Here is a 16,026-nt window from a genome sequence, read left to right on the forward strand (position 1 = left end):
CTTCTATAAACCAATGAGGAGATGGGAGAGGCAGGATTTGCAGAGCGATCTGCGTCAGAAATAGAATATGATATCTATTTTAGCCCTTGGCAACGCAGACGCTTGTTGGCGCGCACGAGCAGTGTGTGTGCAATAATTGAAAAATATACATTTCAAAATGTATTTGACAACGCACGCGACTCGAGCGATGTAGTCAACCTGTTAGGTTGTGTCCCAAAAAAGAAAAATAACATGGAATTTGATTTACCCAAACTTTAACCTGACTATGTCGATAAACCTAGCAGTACTATATTGGTATGCCAGTACGTGTCCTCTCCTTTTTACCCATTCTTCTCTACAGTTCATACATCGATAGTCGATGATGCTTGGTGGTACCTAAATTGGGGAGGATGGGCTCGTGGTAACGGCTGGAGCAGAATTAGTGGAGTGGTATCAAATACAGGGTTTCCATGTGTTTGACGCCATTCCGTTTGCTCTGTTCCAGCCATTATTATGAGCCGTCCTCTCCTCAGCAGCCTCCACTGCTGTGCATACAATACAATTAGGCCCATCTACAGCTGATGCTCCTAGGGAGACGACAAGTGTTTTGAATTTCCATTGAAAGTTCATAATTAAATGACTCATTGCTTATCAGCACATTCGCCTAATCGTGGGTTGCTCGGGCGAAAGACAATTCACAGCCAGACAGGTCCCTGGGGCAAGCGTGTATGCCCTGAGGGGAGGCATGTCAACTCAACTGTGTGTATGTGTGTGCGTTAGCGCGAGCGAGCGTGCGTGCGTGCGTGCTCGTGGAGACTAGTGTGCGTTGTCGCGCGTCAGGCTGTTGTTTTGACGAAGCTTTACGCTGACAGTGATGTTTCACCTTTCAGTTGTCGAATGGGATGGTACTGAATGGTACCCACCATGCCGAGTTTGGCCTCCTTTGGCCCGGGTCATAATGAGGCTCAGCGGGGGGCACGACACGGCTCCTCCCGTCTCTCTTTCTCTCTCCGTACAGAAGCAGGAGCTCCGGGGGGCGAGAGGGGCACTCATCCAAGCAAGGCACTGCCTGTCAGAGCCGGACTGGGGGGGACTCAAAACAACCCCCGGAGCTGCCCAAAATGCGTGTTTAATTACTTTTGGATTATCTCCCACATACCCTCCTAGTATAATAATTATGCAGTTTATCATAGGCTATACGCATGTGATAAACATCACCCCCAGGCGGCCAGGCCTATAGATATGGTGACCACGAAAATACCTTATTTCATTTTATTTCTCACGCCCCTTCACAAATAGGGCAAAACAGCTGTATAACAGCTGACAGCCGACAAGTAAAATGAACAATTAGACTATATTACATTACGCGCGTCACCTATTCTAGCGAAATGCCCTTGCCTCTGGGAAAGCCATCGGCTCGATATGTTGCGAGCAGAGAAAGTGAGCCTAGTAGCCGAAAACCACTTTACAGCCACTTGAATGTGGCCAGACTATAGTCTGCGACTCTGCGTGTAGGTTATTAGGCCTATAGTTTAGGGAGTTCCGCCCCTCACTGCGGGAGCTTCAAGCTCACTATTCGCCCGTTCCTCTACCAGTTCACCTCGCTGCGAGTCCAGAGCAACGGATCAAAGCTAGCTGCTGGGACTCCGCACCAAGCTTCATTTCTCGAGGCTTCCCAACGAACCTGTCGGTTTTGTCGGACGTGGGATAAATAACATAAATTAAACACCTTGTTTTGGGGACCCAGTTATTTTATATTGTTTTGGAAGGCGCGAATTGCTGTTGCCAGGCAAGTCAAGTCCGCAGGTAAGCAAAAACATTTGACTCTGCCATGCGTTTTTCTTGCCAGATAGCCGAATAGCACCTCTCTGACCAATAAATGACACCTCTATGTTTATTCAAACCAGTGTTTGTTTAATGTCTCTCGGTTGAACATATAGCTGTCCCTCTGCTTAGTAGGCTATTTGCTCCATGTTTATAATCAGGCTAAGAAACCTCAATAGGAATGTCACAGGTGATCCTGCATAGAAAACCATTCTTGATCCAGAGCGCAATTGGATTCTAAAAGTGAAATGTTATTTATGACCATGGCTGAGCAAAGGACAAGGAGCATGAACATGTCAACATCTATAGATATTCAGGAGCTAGGCACGTGCTCTAGGAGGCTAGAAGCATATGACTTGTTTCAGAAAAATGAATGATACCCTCCGGAATCTTCAAGTCGCAGTTCGAATACGACAATCTAAAGATCGAATGAGAGTGAAGTGTTCGAATCCTCAATCAAGGAATGGGACATTCTGGATCGATGCTCAAACAGGCGCGGTAGTCTCATTATTTGCCTCCATACACATTATTATTTGCCTTCGTAAAACCGCGTAATGTTCTCTAGATCCTCACGATAACTCCATATTTCGTCCGTGATCGAGTTGAGAATGTATGGCGCTATTTCGTTAATAAAACGTTTTTGCTACGTTTATTACACCAGTCGTGGAATGTGCAGAGTATCGATCCATGCGGGAAAACTTCTTCCCTTAGATGTATGTGCGCATGCATGTGAGTGCATTTTCAGCATGGAATTACAGGTTTACATACTGTAGTATCAGACTTGTCTTTAGAATTGTCTCATAGCTGCTTTCAGTTTGAAAGTGAAGGCACTAGCGTGATTACCAAATGCAGGTCAACTGTGCTGGACACTAGTAGTACATGAAATAAGCTTTTTTTGATGTGGACTAAGTATAAAAGTAAACCAATTCATCAGAGTTTTTTCAGCGGTTCTGTCCTTGACAAAGCCCTGCTCTGCCTCTGTCTTTATCTGACTATGACTGTCAAGAGTGTTGCCACCGAGTCTAACATTGACACAGACTGCATTCCCCACTGCACCACACTAGCCCTGAGCAAATAATGCAGTGTGTGTGTGTGTGTGTGTGTGTGTGTGTGTGATTAACTACTGCTGCCTCTCTGCTGAAGCCCACCCCCTGCTGTCTCTGCCTAGCATGCAATAACAGAACAGTGCCAGGAAGCCAAACTGTCCTGACTGCTGCCGCCCCAACACAACACACACACAACACACACACAGAGGGACAAAGATGGCTTTTTATTTTCAGTCTGAAAGGACAAAATTGACCCAAAATTGGCCAATCGCTTTTTAATTTTTTCCCCTTTTGACTTCTGACATTCTTAACAGCCATATGAGAATCTTCACTTTCAGGTAAGTGTTTATAAAAAATAAAATAAAAAAGACTTGAATTTGTGTATTAACTGTCCAGCCATACTCATTGATAGATGTTCTCCTACAGGAGTACATACTGTAGAATAGTGTAATTTCTAGGAAGAAAGAGATACACTCCGAATCTGGCTGACTATTTGGTTGTGTTCATTTCTACAGTTGATGGAGCTGAAGAAATGGACAGCCCCCTCATATGAAACTCCTTACCACGTCCATTCTTGTTTTTGTTTTGGGTGACAGGTAGATACCCCGTTGAGAACATGGAACAGCAGCTATGACTGTATGATTCCAGCCAGGTCACACGTAATACAAGTCGGTATTGGACGTCCATCCATGTCTGAGGACGTCAGGAGATGATGTGAAAACCGGCACCCTAGGGGCAACAGTGAGCACTGTTACCTTCAAGTAGGTTTCGGTTTTGCTCGGGGGATGGTGGATGGGCGTACGCATTTTCCTCTGATTCCGAAGGCTGCGAGTTCGAATCTAGCGATAGAAAGTTGTTTATGAGATTTTAGTTTTAAGCCTCTCAAACCTTATCCATTCAGAGTTAATACCTAACCTTAAGATTTTGGAGCTAATGCCTAAACTTAACCTTAAAAACACTTTTGCGACAACAACGTTTGTGACAACTTCGAAAGTTGACGTTTGAGAAACCTGGATGAACGTCTAATTCTGACATGGGACTGAGAGCTAGTTGATGATTCAGAAGTAGACCTTGTACCACACTGTCTTGTCTGTATTGCCAATTCGCTCTATTGGTCACACATTTGAATACAGGCTACGTTTGTAACTCATGCTGTTGGAACAAGAGTTGGAACAACAATCAGTGCTCTTTCCGGTGCTTTCCAGACAGTTCTTGTGTCAAAAAAACAACATCAAAAGGAATTCAGTTTGTACTGTATATGTAAACATGCATCTCAACAAACTCCCCTCCTACAGCCTGTGTCTAGCCTATTAGTTGGTTCCTAGATATTATTTACATGGGAAACACAAGCTATAATATTAACACCATAAATCCTCCAGTTTCTGGTGTTGTTTGATATTGGATGACTAATCTCTTGTATTATTACGCTACGTCATCTATATTGCTTTCCTAATTCATTTCGGGGTTGGGGGATACGTGTGTGTACTACTGTGAACCATTTCCAAGGTTTGTCTCTAGGTATTTAGCTCTGTGTGAAGAGACAGCAGGACACCCAGGAGAAACAAGACAAATGAACCTCCTAGTCGTGTGGATTTTCTCATCGTCCTTCAGTCTTTAACAGGACTTACACAGGGAGAGGTGTTAGTGGTGCTGGGGTGGCGGTGTGAGAGTCACCCTGGTGCGACTTGCGCCTCTCCGCATTCAAGTCATTCCCGACCTCTGTGATGTTTCGGACGTTCTAGAACGTGAGACTGCATTCTAAAAGCCTTCATGTTCCTGGGGGTCATGTGGGCTGAACAGAAAGTAGGATCCTCTCATTTAGGAGGCCTGGGAACGAGGACAAAGCTGAGAGCGTCGTAAGTTACAAACAACACTGGAGTAGAGTGATAGTGGTGGGGCTTATTGAGTTTACCACTAAGAGCTTAAAGCCTGTCATTGTTTCAACTTTTACTGGCACCTCACACAGTCAAACACTTGATGGAGTTAACCTAAATTAATGGGTTAGAATCGATTGGAATCAATGGAGCATTAGTGTGGAACCAGTGGTACAGAGGTTGATCACTGTCATTGCTTAAACATTTTCTGGTACCACACACTTTTTGCCATGGGTCAGGGAGAAAATTATGCTGTTTTTATAGCTCATCTCATCCTATTGTTTATATTTTGCCATGTGGCTAAGAGAACATTTAGCCGTTTTTAAGAAATGTTCCTGCTATTCTACACATTTTGCTATTCCGGCCCTGGTACCACACATACAGTTAGAGACTGGTCTCCGACATACAGTCAGAGACTGGTCTAGCTAAGTAATGGGTTAGAATCGATGGGAACACTTGTAAGCTTCCCACGGTGTCATAGACGTGTCATAGGCGTGATGGAATATATCCTATTAACTGTCGAGCAACATGATCATGAGGTGTTTACTGTAGTCTTTCAATCCTAGTTCATCCTGCAGACGGAGAGCTCGGTGATTCCCGCACCAGACATAACGCCAACTCTGTTAGTCAGAGGAGAGGAACGGAGAGGAGAGGATTGCACCTTTTGGTTTTCACCAGTGGGTGTGAAGTATTTTCATCCTGACTCATGAGCATTGAGCAACACCACGATCCACTATCAAATGCCTGTTCCTAAAAAGTTGAAGTCATTGCGTTGATATGAAATGAAGTTTTATTTCTTAATTCAGACGGTGTTAAAATAAGTATGCTGTAGGGAATGCGTTTAAACAATGCCTTATCTTCATAACCTCCACTGTTATGTTCAGCTCCCTGAACCTCTGCTCAAGCACTGTATGTATGCTCTCAATAGCATTCCTTTGGGTTAAAAGGGTTATTGATTAACTCTTGAAGTTCAGACAAAGAGTACTGAGAATCGCCACAGTAAATACAAAATCTGTTCACTATCAATATCTGATTTCTGCTTTCCTCTCTGCAGATCTTCTGCACAATCTTGTGACACCAGGCTTCTGTGTACCAATCGACCATGTCGGATCTTTCCATTGCCTCCACAACCCATCAGTGACGACCACTAACCGTTTGTTTCGGACAAACATGTCAGCCTGCGGCGAGTTTGCAGAACACGTGTGGAAACCCGGATCGTGTAAGAACTGCTTCCACCCGCGTAGCGCCCACTGTGCTAGCGGGGGCCTCATAGTGTCCTGTGGTGCCCTGAGGGCCAGTCTGGGTGGAGAGGAGGAGGATGGCCAGGGGGTAACCGTGCCCTTGCTCTATTCGAAACCCACCATCGCTGTCCGCCCTACCATGATGCACCCTGACACCAGCGACATGCTGGCAGATGTCAACATGAACATAGAGCAGGTGAGAACTCACCAACTCAAATACAGATTTGTGACAATGCATTTTACCTTCCTATGCAATAACCATGTCAATATATAATAAATACACAATAGAAACCTATAGGTTTCAGAGTCACTTAATTCAAGTGATTCAATAACGACTGCATGTTTTCTATAACCATGAATTGTGTTTCCCCTCCATGTGTCACCAGGAAAATCAGAAGAGTCCAGGGGACAGACTGAGCCTCAAGATGATGGACCTGTCCCCGATCTACATAGACAGTAACGGCTGTAACAAGGCCCTGAGAGAAGCAGTACTGCACAGTACTACAACCCCTGGGAAGATGGACTACCCGTGCAGCCGCTTCTCCCCTGGACCTCTAAGCCCCCTGTCCCCTCTGTCCCCGTCTGCCCTGCAGAAGGACTCTAGTATGATCATCAGCAGTATCTTTGTGACCCAGGAGGATGGCCACGGCCGGGGGCCTCATAGTGCCCACAGTCTGAAGGAGAATGGGAATAGCAACGGTGAATTCTCCTACAGGCAACAAATCACCAAGAATACCAAAACCGCCAAGAGCACTTACAATGGGAATGGTGTCGACACTAGGGGGTCTTCCAAAGTCCAGGTCGTCCAGGATGTACAAGCACCTTTGGGGATTGCTATCAACATCATCGCCACGGCAACCACAACAGCCGGTAACGGCATTGGTAACGGTCTGATCACCGCCACAGCCGCCCCAAGTAACGGGCTCACGTCTGGTACCGCAGACTCGTCCAGCACTTATTTCGTCCCAGCCTTAACCACCATGGGCTCAGGGGCCTCTCCGGGCCTACTAGTGCCCAACTTCCAACCCTGTGGAGGTGGCAGAACCAACTCCTTTCTCTCTGAGCCTGTCTCCAGCCTGTCTCTGTCAGACTCCTGCTCCTACCGCAGCAGCACAGACTCCCTCACAGGACCTGATGGCTTCAGACTGCTGGGGCCAGATAGTCCCACACCTCAGAGCCTCTCAGCCAGCCCTCCCTCAGAGGGACAGACGATGTCGTCAGAGCCCATCTATGCTGAGAGCACCAAGAGGAAGAGGAGGCCTCAGAGCGCTGGGGAGAACGGGAAGCCCAACCCCCCCCAGGCCCAAAAGCAATGCTCGGAGCTGGAGCTCACGGGAGAGGGTCAGAACCATAGGGCAAAGATAACTGTCATGGCCGCCCATACTGAGGAGAACAACCGGACCTTCTACCTGAGCAGCCCGGACTCAGCCGTCAGCACCCAGTGGCCACATTTCAGCCCCACGGCCCTCAGTAACCCTGGGAGTCCAGCCTTCAAGTGGCCCTCTAGCTCCTCTGTCACAGAGACATCCTCCACATCATCCCCAGCCTCCCCTGCCTCCCTCCAGCCCAAGCCCCAGAACAGCCCCCCTATCCCCCCCAAGAGGAACAACCGTTCCCCAAAACCACTCCTCGGGACCTCTAGTCTCTCCCCAGTCCCTCTCCCTGAGCTCAGCATCCAGGGAATCCAGGCTCTGTCTCTATCCCCCAGGGAGAGCGACATCCAGGTGCAGGTGAAGCACCAGATGGAGCCCCACAACTCAGCCTCATCGGAGGCCCGGAGGCACAAGCTCCACACCACCGCCTGGAACTGGGAGGGCCGGATCGAGGAGGAGGAGGAGGAGGAGGGGGAGGAGGGCCATGCCCAGGAGAGTTCCTCTCGGAACAGGGTGATGGGGCTCATCAATGGGGCGGCTGTCTGGAGGGAGGCCAGGGATTGGAGACCCACTGGGGGGTTGCAGGGCAGCACCCAGACCCTGCCAGGCACCGTGGCCAACAATGGTGCCAGTCAGAAACAGAAGCAGGCAGGCTGCAGCGGCGGCAGCGTAGAGGAGGGCAAACATAGCAGGAGCATGTTGACCAAAACGCAGCCGTTGACTCCATCGTCTGTCTCCAGCACGGTGCAGCTCTCAGCAGAGGGGAAGAGTTCAAGCCAGGGCCCCACTCCTCCACCCCCTCCGCCTAAGAAACACCACAGGTAAGAAACTAGGCCTGGGCCTTTTGTTTTTTACACACTCTATGAGCTATGGCCTATGGATGGCATTCCTGAGAGGGTCGAATGAAGAGCAGTCATTGTACTGTAGTGAAGTAACTTCTAAGTACTCATCTTTGTCGTTGAGTCACTCTTTTGTCATGTACGGTACCTGGATTATTTCCCTCACACTGAGCATTGAGGTATGGATGGTGTTCCTGAGAGTGTAGAATCAATGACGGCGAGTCTGAAAGAGCAAAAGGCCATGGCTCGTCTTTGTAGCTTACTATTTGAATACACAGTATTGTCGTCGAGTTCAGTGTTCAGTCATTTGAGTTGGAATTAGATGGCTTGCTTCATATCGACGAGACAACATCATCAGTTCAGATAGGCGTTTGTTTTATTTCCACTCTTTCCACTCTTGTCATTTTCTTTATCTTCATTTTCTTTATAGCTTTTAAAAGGCTCCCCACTTATCCAATGCACTGCTTGGTTCAGGCATAGTGCAGTACAGCATGCCAGACAGACCATAGAACCGAGTGCAAGTCTTTGTGGCGCGACAGTAATGAAACTCATTCATCATTATGCAGTACATAAATTAAGCAACGCAAAGGGCATTAACACTTACTTTATGTAGTGTAGACATTTTAAATGTCCCTTGTACTCTAAAAGGTTTTTGCTGTTTGATAATTAACTATTCACTTGTCAGACTATATTTTGGGAATGTCAACACAACAGATGAATAGTCCCCCCCCCCCCCTCTGGTGCACCTAATCAGCTGACTAGAGAGGTCTGTTGTAGCAGCCATGTGGTTGGTTCTCTCTCTGCGTGTGGTGGTTAAATGATGCTCCCTCGTCTTGTGCAGTGATGCGAGGCGAGCGAGGCGACTGTGATCTCGCCTTTCATTGTGAGATTATTCAGCCGGTGTCAGCCTCCATTCTCATTCCAGAACCCTTAGGATCATTCAGACTGTTCCGGAACCAGTCTCAATGCATTCCTTGTTCCATTTGTAGTAGTCTAAGGGTGGAGTTACACAACGCAACTCGGAAACACAATTTCAGTTGCTTGCAACGGAGTTGCTTCTCGAGTGCTCTGTGAAACACCCCCTTGCAAATAATACGCATATCATCTGCAAGGTTGTTGAAGTTGAAGCTTTTCAAGCTTTTCAACGTCATGCAACTAGTCGCAAGAAACAGCCAATCAGAATGTATGCCTTTGTCACATTCGAAGGTTCGGAACACCGGCCCAGTTGTCATGTCAACAACACAGACAGTACATTATGAAGATGGGCAGAAACTGCTTCTCCAATAGAAATCCCCGATCACACTTGTAGGCGATGACATGACAACGTTAGTTGTCCGCACACGTGCAGGCCGTCAAATCAAAAAGGCACTCCTTCGACGTAAAGGAGTTTTTCACGGAAATGAAAATGCGTCAGCTTGTCACTCTCACGAGGTTGGAGTAACAACATGTTCAATTACTTAAGACGTTGGCTCCAATCTAAGTTGTGCCTAGATTTCAAGAAAATGTACAACTAAAGGACGAATTTTTCACTTCTCGTCGACTTCTCAAACGCCAGCCTGGTCTGCTTGGCCAGCGTTCCCCGGATGTTGATGCTAGCACAAAAGCTAAAGGCCCGTTCATTTTCATTGCTGCCCCATTTGAATGCGGAGTTACGCCAACTCTGTATTCACAATGTAATCACAATGTACAAGGCCCGATGCAGCAGATGGCATGGGGGTGAGTTTAGAATCCTCAAACAGTATGACAGAAGCAGCTTCAATTTCATTTGGCTGTCGCATGCTATTTTAATCGTGTTGGGAGTTGCTTCATGTAACAGCGAAGTTGTTTGAGATGATGTCACCTGCAACTGCACACTAGAACTGCGTGCAAGTTGAGTCGTGTAACTGCAGCCTAACTTTTCATTCTAAAAGTCAAGAACAAAATGGGCATTAAAAACTTTCCCTGTCATATTCTACATTTGTTTTGGCCACCACACAATAGATGGGACTGGGGGGGGAAAGGGTCCTTGTGCCTTGTCTCATTGACACTGACAGGCACGCACAAAGATAACATTGTCAACTAACCAAGATGTTGCTGTGTTTTCATGCATCTATAAGATGTGAATACGCATTTTAACTAAGCTCGAATTCAAATGTTCAGGAAACGAATCAATGTTTCCAACATTGGTAATAGCTAGTTGTGACCTACCTATGAAACAAATATAGCCGCATGGCTATATAAAATAACCTAGCTGTTAAACTCTAGTGACATTTCCCCCCATGTACTATTTAGACCTCAGATTATTAATACACGTTGAGGTTTCTGACTCATACACCCAAAGCAGAAGGAGACATAGTTTGCCGCCATGTTGACGTCAAATGGTCATTTTAAAATAAACCTTGCTTTTGTCGGGGCATGTTGTAGGTTTAGAATACAATTGGAAATTGCTCAAGTCCTTGCAGAGTTCAGAACAGAGCAGCTTTAGGTGTTTGGTCAACAAGACCGTGCTGGTTCTCTGCTGGTTCTCTGTGTAGATGCCTATTTCTACATCTCATTTCTAAGTTTCAAACTGCAGGGAGGCTGTAGTGGTGTTAATTGTGTATTCATATGAAAGTGTGTTCAAATGTGTCAAACCAATACCGTATTAGGCTAAGTTATTGGGGAGCAAGGTCATCCCAAACACCTTTCTCCTCTTAATAATTTGGCAACTTAAAGTTTGACATTTGAAACTTTTCAATACGAAACAAATGAGTCTCGGCAGCAGCGTTTGTTTTGGCTGTAGGGAACTCTAGAACCCCTGTTGCTGATTGCATTTCCCAGACCCGTATTTTTGTTGTAATACTAGGAAGCTGATGCATCTCTCCCATTATATTATGATATTGCAAGCATGCTGCTACTGATCAAAATACACTTTCTAGAGACATGTGGGAACATGCCTTGCCCTAGCAACCGTCATGCTTTTGGGTATTCAGTATTTATTTTGTTTTCCCCGAGAGCTTAACTGCTATAGCGCACACTAGGACTAGGCATGAACTGCCACGCCGGTTCTTCCCGTGTTTAAACAACGTGCCTCAGAGTCACATTAACCCTCACATAGACTTTACGGTGAACTTTCCCGAAATAATGAAGCTCTGTCAGCTTCACAAGAGCTCTCCTCTCGGTCTTCTGCTAAGAAACAGTCAGATGACGACAGATTCAACTTCGCAGCTCAGAATTCACCCAATATAACTCCGGAAACGTCAGACTTTAATCACGCAGAGACAAAGTGTCTTAGAAAAGCCTTTGAGAAGAGTGTAACAGAGGAAAGTGGAAGACAGTTTGTGTGTCCCAAATGGCCCTTTATTCCCTACACTTGAAATAGGGTGCCATTTGAGACACATCTAGTGGTGTTTCCACCAGGCTGAGGAGGAGGAAAACAGGCAAACCAACCAAACCCCGATGAGGCGGCATTTTTGTGTGATGAATCATTAAAGAACCCAGATGGTTGAGAAGTCTGTCCTTCTCACGACGGGAATCGTCATCTCAGTTCTTTGATCACTGTGAGGAACCAAACGAACGTCCTCACTGGGAGGTCCTTGTGTGAGGTGATACTTTTGATGCAGTCTTTTCATCCTTAGTGGGTCATTCCATGTGATTTCCGCAAGCCATGATACCCACCATCTCAGATTGCTTTGCAATCGTTTCTGTATTTGGAAACATAAAAGATGAGCATTCCTGAAACGTTATTTTTGTTGCAATTTGATCTTTGAGAAATTAAGCTAATTGATTACACCCAAATTGGCCATTTAAATTTCTAGGATTCATATAATATTCAGTAAATATAGTATCTTACATCCAATTTGGACCAAACTAACAATGAGTAAGACATGAGGAATCCAAAGAAATGGTCTAAAGTCACCCACAGACCCGCCACACCAATCCCAACAATGAGTATAGAGTATCAGTTCTCTGTGTCTTGGTAGTATGGAGCTGCAGCTCTGAGCATTTATCTTCATCCTAGGTCATGTATTCTCAGTGAATTTGGTGATGTTTTTTTCCCGTTCAGAGAAATTGTTCACTGAAGTTGTTAGGTTTATGTCCCATCCTACATCCTGATATTACCAGGTTCTGACCACTAGATGGTGCTGTTCCTGCTATTAGGTGATTTACCAAAAAATTATCCGCACCCCCTCAACGATAAAGGGATATTTCACCCAAATTACAAAGTAATATTAGTTTCCTTACCCTGTAAGTGTCTATGGACAAGGTATGACAGCAATCCATGCTTTGGTTTAGTTTACAAGGCCACTGTTTCAAATGCTAACGTTTTAGCATTTGTGGCACAAATCCAATGCAAGTCAATGGTACAAACAAAAAGAAAGCATGGGTTACTGTCATACCTTGTCAATAGACTGCTTACAGGGTAAAAAAAAAACAATGCCATGATGGTGGGTGTTGAAATCCTCTTCGTTGTGCTTTTTGAGGTGGAACGACCCTAGTGACAGTTGGTCCAAACCGTTGTGTGTGGCCTACCATCTTACCCCCATCAGTCCTGTGTGTGTATTATGGGATGTGGGTGTGTCAGGTCAGGGCAGGACACCCAGAGGGGTTGCCTAAAGTAGTGGAAGAGCAGATTGTTGCCCGGGGCAACTCCCAAACTGTCCATGGCAATGAGGTGCCACCCCCAGCCCCCCCCCCCCCCCCCCCCCCCTCCGCGATCAGCTTTATCCTTTCCGGATGGCAGAGAATAGACTAGATAGCATAGTTGCTGGGTTTGAAAGAGTACAGGGGAAACGCTGCAGTGAAGAAGTGCGTTTGTGTGGTTTGTGGAGGTTATGAGATACGGCCTTTTTCTTTAAAGGTGCCATTGCTTTTTCTGTGGAGAGAGACTTTAAATACACACATGACTCTTGTTGAGGGAGTGTTGCATTACTTCCTAGTTTGTGGTTTTTGAACGAGAGTAAGGACCTGGAATCATAATGTGCCTGATGGCCATCCTGCCTGGACCTTTGCTGATACTTCAGTCTGAGGTACTGTATGAGACTTTTCTGAAACATACCTTTAGCCAAACTCTGTTGAACATAAACAATATGCTCTTGTAGATATGATCTAGTGAACTTTCTTTGTTGCCCTATGTTGAATAAGATGGTTCTAATCTTGGTCAAATTCAACTTTTTGGAAGTACTGCAAACTAAGGTTATTTTTCGTCAGACCAAAACCATACAACTTATGGACTGAAACAATAACATTGCAGTGGGATCGAGAGGTCAGAGGTTAGAGGTCAGAGGCGATCTCGTCAGGCGTCCCCCATAGGTTGGCACTGCTTGTCAGAGCTGAGAGCTGAAACCAGCCCTGTGTGTGAATCCATTGCCTGCTGCCCAGATAGGAGACGCCAGTATCTATCTGATTACATAAACCTCCCCATGTCATGCCTTCCAGGTTTATTTCTCCAGGGTTGGGGATGTGGATGGAGGTTACAGGCTGCGTCCTGAATGGCACCCTATTCCCTTTATAATGCACTACTTGTGACCAGAGACTAGGGCTCTCGTCAAAATGAGTGCACTATGAAGGGAATAGGGTGCCATTTGGCATGCAGCCCCAGTCATCTGGATAGGAGGTGATGGGGTGAAACGCATCTTCCATAAAAGACGGTTGGCGACAGACGGATGTAGGATATATCTGAACGTTAAATGGGTTATATCCATCCTGGGAGCATGACTGACGGAGACCTTGAGGACTCATAAAACATAAAGCTCTCTAAGGCGTAGCTCTCAGCGGTGGCAGACGGAGCACCGTGAAACGAAGCGTTGCTGCACCACACCACACGTCCCATTGCTGCTGCTGCTGCTGCTGCTTGTAGTTCTGCTCTGCACGTGTTATGGGTACAGTGACTGCTGCCCATAGAGAGAGCAGAGAGGGAAGAAGGGGGAGAGAGAAAGGGAGGGAGGAAAGGCCTGTGCCTGTACATTAATATACTTCCCAAAGAGGGAGGGAGGGCCCTGTGGCTGTACATTAATATCCCTGGCAGCAAGGCCGTGGTTTATGACTGGCCTGCTTTTCATATGACCTTGTTGCTGAAACAATGGTCACTATTCTTCTCAAAATAATAACTAACCCGCATTTGCAAGGCAAGAAAATCAGCATTACAACACACCAACGTTACTGGTGAATCACTGACTGGTCCTGGAGTTGTGTGAACTCTTCCACACTTACTTCAAGTGAGTCGCTCTAGATAGGAAGTGTCCGCTCAATGCTTAAAAAGGAAATTGAACGGTTCAGCCATTGAAACAGAATCTAGTCATTCTATGTCTACAACTATAAGACTACAGTTGCTTATAGTTGTAGACATAGAATGACTAGATTCTGTTACAACTATAAGACTACAGTTGCTTATAGTTGTAGACATAGAATGACTAGATTCTGTTACAACTATAAGCATCATCATCAGGCTGTGTTAATGTTGTATTTATACCCTCGCTAGCCTAACACCATGTTTAATTAACAGGCTAGCTTGCGGATGCTGCAGTGCTGCTGCTGGAAGAAGGCGACAGGAATGCTATTTTCACGGCCAGCCATGGTGATAGGGTAGCATACAAAATGATGAACTTGACTTCATATCATAATATTCACTCAGTTTTCTCTATATTGTCCAACAGCAATGAGCCAGTTATAGATCTGGATTGTATTTTCTGAGAAAAACCCGCATGAGTGCATTCAGGGACCCTATATGTACATATAATGTACTCTATAATAATGTTATGATGAATTATCATAAGAGTGGGCTTCTCTATTGCTATTCATAGCAGCACATGACTCTCATCAATGGTCCTCATATCATCCTCTAACACTCTGTATCGATCGCTAAATAGGCTACTTGCCAAGGTCACCCTCTGGCTCTGTGAAGAGAAATCGTGTTCTCAGTAATCTATTTCAACCAGAGCTGTCCTCCTCGATTCCCTATTCCACTTCCAATTTTAGAGACGCAATTGTCTGAATTGTTTTGTTCCATTTTTCAATGGAAATATTCATCATGACCGGGCTGGAACGGAAATCATTTTTAGATTTGTTACTGTATAGTAATAGTATAGATGTAGTATATAATAGAATATCAGGGGTGGGCAAACTTTTTGTCATGAGGGCCACATCTGGATTTCAAAATTCAACAAAGGGCCGCAGAGATTTTGTTTCACCGATTTGTTCCTCAAAATCAATTTGCGGGCCAGGAAAAGGGCAGTTATTTAAAATATATAGGTCTATTATTATTTATACATACTTTCTATCTAGTTTTAGAGTTTCAAGTTAGGGATATGATAAATGGAAAAAATAAATAAATGGAAAAAAGTTTGGGTACCTTTCAGATGGTTAAACATTTGGGCAGTCTTGATACAACATATTGAACAGAAATGCAATGGTTCATTGGATCAGTCTAAAGCTTTGTACATAAACTACTGCCATCTAATGGCCAAAATTGAAATTGCGCCTAGATTCCTAAGTCATATATTGGTCTTACTCTTGCATTTCAAAGGTGATGAAGGGGGAAAAAATGGGGTGAAAACCATGTTTTTTTTCTCTTCGTATTATCTTTTACCAGATCTAATGTGTTATATTATCATACATTAGTTTCACATTTCCTTAAATTTCAAAGTGTTTCCTTTCAAATGGTATCAAGAATATGCATATCCTTGCTTCAGGTCCTGAGCTACAGGCAGTTAGATTTGGGTGTGTCATTTTAGGTAAAAAAAAAAAAAAAAAAAGGTATGATCCTTAATTAAGCATTGCACCTGTACTACCATTACTGTACCTCAATTCCAACTTGCAAAGTTTGCATTTCTCATTTAACTTCTCAAAGTATTGCCATACAGGACGTCGCTGCTCCCGCTTGCCTTTCTCTG

The 16,026-nt window shown here is 45.2% G+C and overlaps 1 protein-coding gene and 1 long non-coding RNA gene across 2 annotated transcripts in view; one reads left to right on the top strand and one right to left on the bottom strand.

Moving 5' to 3' along the window:
- The first annotated feature begins 1,327 nt into the window (after positions 1-1,327).
- LOC139543595 (inactive tyrosine-protein kinase PRAG1-like) overlaps positions 1,328-16,026 on the top strand; it is a 36,009-nt gene continuing 21,310 nt past the window's right edge. The window contains exons 1-3 of the mRNA XM_071349844.1: positions 1,328-1,785; positions 5,778-6,160; positions 6,351-8,158. Coding sequence (XP_071205945.1) covers positions 5,894-6,160; positions 6,351-8,158 — 2,075 coding nt within the window. The 5' untranslated portion in view covers positions 1,328-1,785; positions 5,778-5,893. The remainder of the gene's footprint in view (positions 1,786-5,777; positions 6,161-6,350; positions 8,159-16,026) is intronic.
- Positions 11,473-16,026, bottom strand: part of LOC139543597 (uncharacterized) — a 32,805-nt gene continuing 28,251 nt past the window's right edge. Inside the window, exon 2 of the long non-coding RNA XR_011668737.1 lies at positions 11,473-11,838. This is a non-coding gene — a long non-coding RNA (uncharacterized lncRNA). The remainder of the gene's footprint in view (positions 11,839-16,026) is intronic.

This window comes from Salvelinus alpinus, chromosome 18 (assembly GCF_045679555.1).
Source record: "Salvelinus alpinus chromosome 18, SLU_Salpinus.1, whole genome shotgun sequence".
NCBI lineage: Eukaryota > Metazoa > Chordata > Actinopteri > Salmoniformes > Salmonidae > Salvelinus > Salvelinus alpinus.